This window comes from Triplophysa rosa, linkage group LG19 (assembly GCF_024868665.1).
Source record: "Triplophysa rosa linkage group LG19, Trosa_1v2, whole genome shotgun sequence".
Classification (NCBI taxonomy): domain Eukaryota; kingdom Metazoa; phylum Chordata; class Actinopteri; order Cypriniformes; family Nemacheilidae; genus Triplophysa; species Triplophysa rosa.
This window is the reverse complement of record NC_079908.1, coordinates 19,898,197-19,907,809: the sequence shown is the minus strand read 5'-3', so window position 1 is coordinate 19,907,809 and position 9,613 is coordinate 19,898,197. Positions and strand designations below refer to the sequence as shown.

The 9,613-nt window shown below is 36.1% G+C and overlaps 1 protein-coding gene across 2 annotated transcripts; it reads left to right on the top strand.

Annotated features, from left to right (window-relative positions):
• The first annotated feature begins 4,901 nt into the window (after positions 1 to 4,901).
• LOC130570053 (urokinase plasminogen activator surface receptor-like) lies at positions 4,902 to 7,346 on the top strand. 2 transcript variants are annotated; one of them, XM_057360142.1, is made up of 6 exons: positions 4,902 to 5,016; positions 5,111 to 5,218; positions 5,662 to 5,814; positions 5,900 to 6,010; positions 6,179 to 6,454; positions 6,494 to 7,346. In XM_057360142.1, the coding sequence occupies exons 1-6, from the start codon at positions 4,974 to 4,976 to the stop codon at positions 6,667 to 6,669; spliced, it is 867 nt and encodes a 288-aa protein (XP_057216125.1). In that variant the 5' UTR covers positions 4,902 to 4,973; the 3' UTR covers positions 6,670 to 7,346. The 2 variants fall into 2 exon arrangements, with proteins under 2 accessions (XP_057216125.1, XP_057216124.1); XM_057360141.1 differs by having other exon boundaries at positions 6,179 to 7,346.
• Positions 7,347 to 9,613: the final 2,267 nt, after the last annotated feature.

Sequence of the window (9,613 nt, the reverse complement as noted above, 5' to 3'; positions counted from 1 at the left end):
ACTTCATGTTTCTATGTTGCTGATAGTCGCACATCCTTGAATGCATTTACACTTAAAATATGATCCTGCATCCTCAAAGGGATGTCTAAAATCTGACCTGGCCAGACATCTTACAATGCAAGTTCACAATGTCAACACATGATAGCAACACTAGATCAGGTTTAGCGAGAAAGGTATATACTGTGTACAGCAGTGGTTCTCAAACTGGGGGCCGTGGCCTCCTGGGGGCCCCAAGATGGTTCCAGGGGGGCCACAGATTTTGTGGCATTTTAGAAATATAGATATTTATCATACATTTTGTGCAATCAAACATCAGAAAAACAACACCACCAACCAAAAGAATTGATGTTTTAGCATTGTTTAACTGAATATTTTCTTGGTTTAATAAAATTTTTAAGATTAAGATTATAAATCTTTATTTGGGGGGCTGCAAAGCAACGCACTCTACACAAAGGGGGCCTTACAACAAAAAAGTTTGAGAACCACTGGTGTAGAGTACATATGAAGAGTTTGGTTCCAAAATGAGGTAACTCCGTTTTTAAAATTTGTCAAAAATAATGTTTTTTATTATGTTATGTTTTTATTGTGTTAGTTAGCTGTATTTTATGAGTTATTATGACTTAAATCATGAAACATGATTTTTGAACAATTCTAAAAACGGAGTTATCGCGCTATTGAATTCTTAATATATTTATATACAGTATATCTCCTCATAACTCCAAACTCCAAAACAGTGTGTGTCTTCAATAACTTTGATCCACTTTTGAGTAAAGATAAAAAAAATGCAACCAAGGCTGTCACAGATGCAGATGGCAGAATCATTCATCCACACAAGGCACCTGATTCTTTGACAAAAGAAAAACCTTGGTTTACTAATGGTTTGCGTAAATCATATTTACTTAAAAAGTTCAACAGTTTGTTAATATAGAAGATGACTATTAAGGGGTTTTTGTTTGGCTCTGGGAAGATTAATAATTTATTTTACAATTAAATGGGATAAAAGTGGTTTAACTCAAATGCAGTATATGTGCACTGGCTTAGTAGGTTAAATTCTATTTCCATGTATAAGATTTCAAGATGTGAGTTTATGGTTGAAACTTTTAACAGATACGTCATGAAAATGGTTGTTGGTATGACGCTTGTTTACTGATGAAAGAACTGATCAAGTTTCCATTCTCACAACAACACTTAAAGAAAAGTGATGTTCGCTGGAAGGAAAGAGCAGCCACAACTACCTTCTGTGGTCTAACACCTTTCTTTAAAACTGTGTCAAGACCTCCTACAGATGTATTCATAACACAAAATCCACTCATATGAATCTTCAAATATAAAGGCATACATTTTGTATTTGCATTTGACATCATGTAGATGTAAAAGTGGTAATTTTAAAGTCACATTTTCTCCTGGTGTTCTGGTCAGACTGATGTTATAGTTTTGGATGAATACAATTTTTTATTGAGCAACCCAGTCTCACGGCAGCACATGACACTCAGGGGCAAAATCAAATCATAATAAAACGTAGGAATGAGATTGTACGAATTCGCATGAATGAGCCACCTCCAAAAAAAGATATGTATTCCCGTCAGATTGCGTTTATGTACATATGAAAGATTGACACAGGGAAAAAAGGGACATTCGTGCCCATGAACACAAATCAATAGATACAATTTTGTGACTTTCGTGTCACAAATGTCACGAATGCAGAGTGCGGAAGAACCCAAATGCAGGCAGGCGGTGAAGGGGTTAACACAAGACTTTTATTTACACGAAAACACAAAACCAAAACACCCACAATGGGGGGAAAAACTAAACAGAGGCTAATACAATAAAACAAAGGACTTCCCACGAGGGGGCAAAAAGAAAACTGAACTAAGGACACGATCAAACGTCTAACATTAAACACGACAATACAGGGTAGGAACACAAAACTCACAAGGGAAAAGGGTAATCCACACACGAAATCAATCACTCGCCACACGGGCAGGAACCAAACACAACGTAGCACATCCACGGAACACCGTACAATCCACGAGCACAGGACAAAGAAACATGAGGGTATATATAGGAACACAAACGAGGGATAACAACATGGGACAGGTGTGGGACATTAAACACTCAGGGAAAGATAACGAGGAAACGAGAGGAATGGGGCCAATGACAAGACACTGGAGAGAACGTATATTATAGTCAAACGGACAATAATATGTTTCTCTCCACACATAACCAAAGACTTTGTCATGGCTCTGCTACAGGACCAAGAAAAACATGACTAAGGAAGCAGAGCCATGACAACAAATTCCTGTGAGACTGTGTTGCACCCAGATAAAATATTAAAGCAGTTTTCTCCTTCTTATGTGTCCACCGTTCTTCTCCTTTCTGTTTCACTGAATTCGCCACAACTTTAGATTCTACAAGAACACAACCAACAACTGCAACAACAGAAAACAATCCTTCACTTAATCAGACTTGTGTGTTGCTGATGTCTGGGTTTTAATACATCAAAACACTGTTATAGTTATCCCAAAATCAATTTTATTATTAAGTTGTTACATTTTAAAGTATAAATCAAAATCTTTTTCAGAAAGAGGTGATAGTGTGGAATCACATGCTTACCCACACAACCACAGACACACACATTTCTCATCAGGACACACAGACAGCACACCACATTTCCACTGATATCCCCACTATAAAAAATGATGTGCTCAATAAGTTAACACATGTTTTTCCATTGATTTGACACATTAAAATCGTTTAACCAATTTCAACTTAACTTTTTAAGTTCTGTCACACACATTAAAATACAGCTCTTCTTTCCATTTAAGTACTCATTCATTAATTGTTTTATGTAATGTAATGTAGTGACGCATCAGTTATTTACTTTTATTAATGCAGTGAAGCTTCATTAAACTCATTAAACCCACAACTGGTGAGTTAGCCGTTACAGTGTGCATCATTCTGCAATTTCTACCCTACGTAGTAGACCATCCAGGAATCTTTAGAACACTCTTTTCATCATACTACTTTTTGGGACATACTCATTCTATTGTCAAATACCATTTAGGACGGATAGTATGCGAATTAGGACGCAGCATGTATTTTCATTTTTGAGTGAACTGTCCGTGTCCGAACTGACAGTGCTGGTTGATTTACCTTACTGATAGCAAAATCATCAAAATACATAAGTATAAACTGTTGTTGATCCTCTAATGAAGCATCGCAGGCTTCATTAGGTTTTGCTCAGATCTATATAGATTTATATAGATCTTGTGTGTGTCAGGACAAAATAAAAAGGTTCTTTCTATGCTACAAGACAAAACTATACTTTTAAGTGATAAAAATGTTTGTTGGTATGACGTCCAGCTTGTTTACTGATCAAAGAACTGATGAAGTTTCCATTCTCACAACAACACTTCAAGAACAATGGGAGGAAAGAGCAACCACAACAATCTTCTGTGGTCTCCTTTCTTTAAAACTGTGTCAGGATCTCAACAGATGTGTCATGGTTCTGCCTCTTCTTGTCCTGTCTTTCTTGGTCTTGTGGACCAAGTGTGTGGAGAGAAACATATTGTTGTCGGTCACGACATAATATGCGTTCTCTCCGGTCTCGTCTTTGGTCCCGCCCCTCTCGTTCCCCGTTTAGCTTCCCACCGGTTGTCTCATTATTACCCACACCTGCCCATTGTTATCTCCTTTGTTGGTTCCCTATTTAATGCCCTTGTGTCTATTGTTCTGTGCTTTCCTGATGGTTTGTTCCCCTTTATTGCTGCCTGCGCTTGGGTTCTTCCCTCTTCCATTCCTGACACAGATGTACATCAAACGCCAATAAATGCAGCAGATATACAACTAATATAGAGATTTGCTAGAACATGTTGTGTGTTAAACTCTCCGCTTCCTCTTTTCTGTTTCACTGAATTCAGCAGAACTCCAGATTCTACAAGACCACAACCAACAACCGCAACAACAGAAAACACATGACAAAATCCTTCACTTAATCAGACTTGTTTGTTGCTGATGTTTGTGCTTTAATACTTCAAAATGCTGTTTTTATGCTGATATTATTAAGTTGTTACATTTCAAAGTATAAACCCAAATCTTTTTCAGAAAGAGTTGATAGTGTGAAATCAGATGCTTTAACCACAGACACACATTTCTCATCACGACGCACATACGTACACACTGACAACCAATAACTCACTGACAAAATGCTCTCATTTGCGAGTCGCTTTAATGAAAATGAATAAATGTAACAAAATGTTACTTTAAATACACAAGGCAACTAAAAAACGAAACCTTTTAAATAAACTTTAACGTTTGGTTTAAGTAAGCAGAACCTTTAGATTTTTATTACTGTGAAATTAAAGTCAATCTTAATTCAACTACATTTTGTTTAGTTAATGTGACTTAAAATGTTCATTCATGCTTTTAATGCAACTAAGTTAAAAGACCTTGAGTGCACAAAGGTGTATTTATAAAAATATCTAAACTATTTTTTTGTTTCTTTCGTTATATTTATTTATTAGTCTTTTATGAATAAACCAAACCGCTTGACATACTGTATACAACCCAAAATGAGCAAGAAGGGCACAGTTGTTTTGAATAACCTTTAAACTAAGCACATTGGACAAGGGGCAATTTAAGTTCATCAAAAAAATCAGTATACTTAACTCAAAAGGAAGAATGTGTTACAGGAACCTAAAATTTGTAAGTATAAAAGCTTAAATATTTAAGTTTTTTATAATATTAAGTTTACGTTATCTATTCAGTTACTGTGGACATTTGGGTTTAGAGTATACGTAAGAAAACATGTAAACGTCCAAACAAAAGATGCTGTAAGTCAGTGAACATTAATTGCTTTGGTTTCAGAGAAAGAGAACAGAAATGGGTGGGCCACGTTCTCTTTCTCTCTTGATCTGCTATAAAAAGGCTTTGAAAAGGGCTTGTCTTTCTATTCACCGTCTAACTGACCAAAGATGGATCTGAACTTCATTGTTCTTTTTACTCTTTTCACTGGAGGTACAGTACAGAACACACAAGTATATTTAATGGGTTTTTTTTAGTTACAAATGCAGATCATTGAATGTTTCTCCCTCATTCTGTTTTCTTTTAGGTCACTCGCTCATGTGCTACGAGTGTAACAGTGTGACTAGTTCTTGTGTAAGTGAACCGGTGATTTGTCCCTCTGGAACTAAATGTGCAAGTATAACAACGTCCATGAGTAAGTGGAGCTTGAGAGTAAATTTACTGCAATGTTATATATTGAGTGTTGTCATTCTGACTCGAACAGAAATTACATATCCAACTTTATAGATCAGTTTATTGACAACATTACATATCTCATCAACATCAACACAAAATGACACAATGTCATCAAATTCATGTTTTTGTGAAACATGTAAAACTTAAAAACCTGTGTGTTTATAATCAGCTTTGGATTAAAGCGTCTGCCAAAATGCATAAATGTAATCAGATCTCTTGGAATCAATTGAAAAGAGACAAGTGCAGCTCTATTTGGTATTTTTATCCAAGCAAAGACATTTAAAATTGACTGCGCGCGCACACACACACACACACACACACACACACACACACACACACACACACACACACACACAGTTCACTTTTTGTTGGTCAGATGTGAAGCATGAAACGTTTTGTTAGATATTTTAGGTAACACTGTGATGAACAAGAAAGTTAAGGGTTGTGCAAAGCCACAGAGCTGTGCAGGTGGATCCATTAACTTTGGCAATGTGAGGTCCAAAGTATCTGCGCATTGCTGTAACAACTATCTCTGTAATATCAGAGATGTCCCAGGTATTCTCTTTAATATACAGCACATATGCTATAGCATTAATCTGTAGCGTTGAAGATAAAAGAATACGATTTGTTTCTTCTACAGATTACTACTCCGACAGACCCAATGGAAAACAATGTTACTACTGTGATGGAATCAGTTGCTTTAACAAATTAGACTGTTTAGGAACTGAAGACCACTGCATTACAGCACTAAGTAAGAATGACATTTTTCAGTCTTTACATCACTACATTTGTTTAAAACATACATTATAAAGTAAGCCTAAATGTGCTTTTTTTAGTTTTTAGTGTTTATGAAAATGTGTTATATATTTAGCATATCACCCGTCAATCATTTATGACTCAACTCTTCTCTTGACATTAGAAAATAATAGGGGTCTGTCAACGACTATAAAAGGATGTGCCTCTAAATTAATGTGTGATGCCGCGGATCGAGATTTGACGAAGGTCTCGTGCTGTCAGGGAAATCTGTGCAACACCGAAGTAAATCTGCATGACAGTGAGGAGAACCTGGATAGTAAAGAGGACAATCCGTTGGACAGTGAGGAGAATCTGGACCCTAAAGAGGACAATCCGTGGGACAGTGAGGAGAATCTGGATACTAAAGAAGACAATCCGTGGGACAATGAGGAGAAACTGAGTAAAAAAGAGAATCTGCGTGACCACGAGGAAAAACTAGATAAAGAAGAGAATCTGCGTGACCACGAGGAAAAACTAGATAAAGAAGAGAATCTGCATAACAGTGAGAGAATTCACCGTTACAGTGAGAGAAATTTGCGTAACAGTGCCAAAAGCATCACTCAGAACCTCCTCTACCTCTCCGGGCCTTTCCTCTCCTACATCATTTACCACTGAATTCAGCAGAACTTCACACAGATGAAATGTGATCGTGATATACTCCATACTGTATTGTGGTGGGACTACAAACTGTGTTCTGTTCTTAAAATATAACAGTCTATTTCTGCAACAAGAGAATATGACATATTTTGTATTTAATATATAGACTGGTTTTTCATTTTATTTTCCAAACTAAGTTAAATCTGTATAATGAGCTTCATGTACCAGCAGGGGGCAGCAGAGTCTTTTGACAGTAGTACAGTAGAGAAAGACCTCAAACCCTGACATTAAAACTTCGACTGAACTGCAGTCCCGTGCACTGTACAGTTTGACATTTGATTAGAAAATGAGTTCACGAGTTCGTAAATATCTGACACACATCTAATACTGTCATTTATCACATTTGTGGTACAGAAAGATCTTGTAAGTATAAAGCACACCTTTTCATGTCTCTATAAAACATTCTTCACATAGCTGCTGAAACAAAACATGAACTTTTGTGGTACAAAACAAGTCTTTATGTGCTTAGAATATTTCAGAGAATTGTTTTTATTTCTGTAATATTCTGCCTATATACAAAAACATTTTTATAGAAACTATTCCACATTGAAAGTTGTTTTCATTGGGTTATGCTGTTTTTTTCATGTAGTTATGTTTTCATTGTCCATTCTATATATTAACAATAAATATTTTGTTCTCTGGCTAGTAGTTTGTACTTTCCTTCCAATAAATAAAAATAAGTAAACATAAAATGAAAAAATATCTTTTCAGCACCAGTGTACTGTATATGCATGTCTGCTTCAGCTTTTAAAATTAGCACACGATACGATCCAGAATCTGCCCTACATAAAATGATGGTCAAGAGCCACCACTGAGAATAACCAGATACATGAGATGATTGTTTCTGCAACATTACAGTATAATTGCCGTTAAATTAATAAAAATATCACGGCAGATCATGGTATTTAATATATATATTTATATCGGTGAAATCCATATATAAACATATGTATTATGTATGTGTTTTCAGATTTCTGTAAGGTGAGTTTAAAATGAGTAGCATATCACTCATCAAACATTCATGACACACCTTAGATCCTTGCGAGTATGTGCTACTGTAAAGTCTCTGAAAGGATGTGTCTGTAAAACTGTCTAATGTCTCTTCACATGTGATTCCAGTTCGCTGAATTCAGCAGAACATGAAATGTGAAATATTTTAATTATTACGGTGGGACTAATAAAAAAGTTTTTTTCTGGATGTGCACAAGCAACTGGATACACATGATAACTTATGCTTATTTACAGAAATGTCATTTTATCACAGTGTTTGAAACATCTTATCTACAGCAGCCTATCTGATTTTTACATTATGACAAAGGATCATTCAAAAGTCTAAAACAACATGGCAGTGCATATTTAAAATGTGTTATTTGTTTCTTTCGTAAATTCAGAATCAGATTGCATGTTAAACATCGTGCGTGAGAAATAAAGTGAATTAGCAGATGGAAGCAAAGTGTCTGAGTCTAGCAAACAAGACATTTCTATTAACAGCCATAAAGATCAAGCAACATCATGAGTATATCCCTGCTAAAACAATGCGAGACAATTTACACAACAACGATAGTAAAAAAATGAAAAAAAGACTAACTAAACCAAAAGTGACATTTGATAGTAAGTCTTGTTCGTGGTAAGCCTGCCCTTTACAATAGAAATGCTGCGGGATTTGCTTGGTTTGACCTCCATTTGTGCCCTACTAATGTTCTCCTGGAGCTTATCCAGCAGCCGCTTTGTACTTGCTTTGGTTGTTGTGATGGTTGTCATGTCATCCATGTTTATAGGAAACTTTGTTACAGTCTCCTTCTGTGACCTTGGGTTCTTGCTTTTCACTCCAAATCCCTCCATCCCATAGGTGTAGATGATCCCCCATCTTCTCCAGTTTTCTTTCGACGTCTCCTTTTTGGCCTGCTAAAAGCTGGACGAGATCCGAGTCAATGGTTGCCCATTCTTTGTTGCAGGATTGAGGCCAAAGTATCTGAGATCTTCTTCCATCCATTTTCCTTTCTACTGCTTGCTGTGGCTGGGTAGTGGCTAGCTATGTAGTTTCTTTCCGTTGATAAAATATACTATTGCAAGTGAAGGATGGTAGGATACAAGTTTATTAAAATCAACCTGTGAATACATCTTCTACATCTGTAAATATAAAATCTGAAGCCTCTAAAGTGACACTCTGAATTACATGTAATTGAGTAAAATCATGAAGCAAATGCAGCTCTATTTGGTATTTTACCAAGCAAAGACATTTAAAATTGATAGCATTACAACACTCCTGTGACATTATTAAACACTTATAAAGTAAAATGAGTAAATACTGACCTAAATACATAACCTTTCACCTCTCAGACGCATACACACACACACATGCCGGGCGCGCACACACACACAGGTTGATTTTGAAACTCAGATCCTAAGATTCTTCACAAGCACAGATTTTTTTCACTCTATTGGTGAGGTGTGAAGCGTTAAACATTTTTTTAGACATTTTAGGTAACAATGCGATGAACATCTCCACGAAGGGTTGTGCACTGCCAGAGAGCTGTGGAAGTCTATCCATTAACTATGGCCTTTCAAGAATTGTAATGTCTGCACAGTGCTGTAAGACGCACCTAATATACAAGATGCAGGTATTGTCTTTAAACAACACATACGCTAGCATTAATCTGCAGATAAAAAAACCCATTTGTTTCTTCTACAGATTACACCTCCGACAGACCCAATGGAAAACAATGTTACTACTGTGATGGAATCAGTTGCTTTAACAAATTAGACTGTTTAGGAACTGAAGACCACTGCATTACAACAATAGGTAAGAATTTAGTAACAGAAAAAGCACAAATATATCCTCCAACAGAGGATTGTTTTTATATAATTAATGTAGATTACATTTGTAATGGCACTATTTGTT

Excerpts from the sequence above, each read along its gene's own strand:
- LOC130570053 (XM_057360141.1), top strand. The coding sequence starts at position 4,974 with ATGGATCTGAACTTCATTGTTCTTTTTACTCTTTTCACTGGAG. Across the intron at positions 5,017-5,110 it reads TTTTACTCTTTTCACTGGAG|GTCACTCGCTCATGTGCTAC; the intron begins GTACAGTACAGA and ends GTTTTCTTTTAG. Across the intron at positions 5,815-5,899 it reads TAATATCAGAGATGTCCCAG|ATTACTACTCCGACAGACCC; the intron begins GTATTCTCTTTA and ends TTTCTTCTACAG.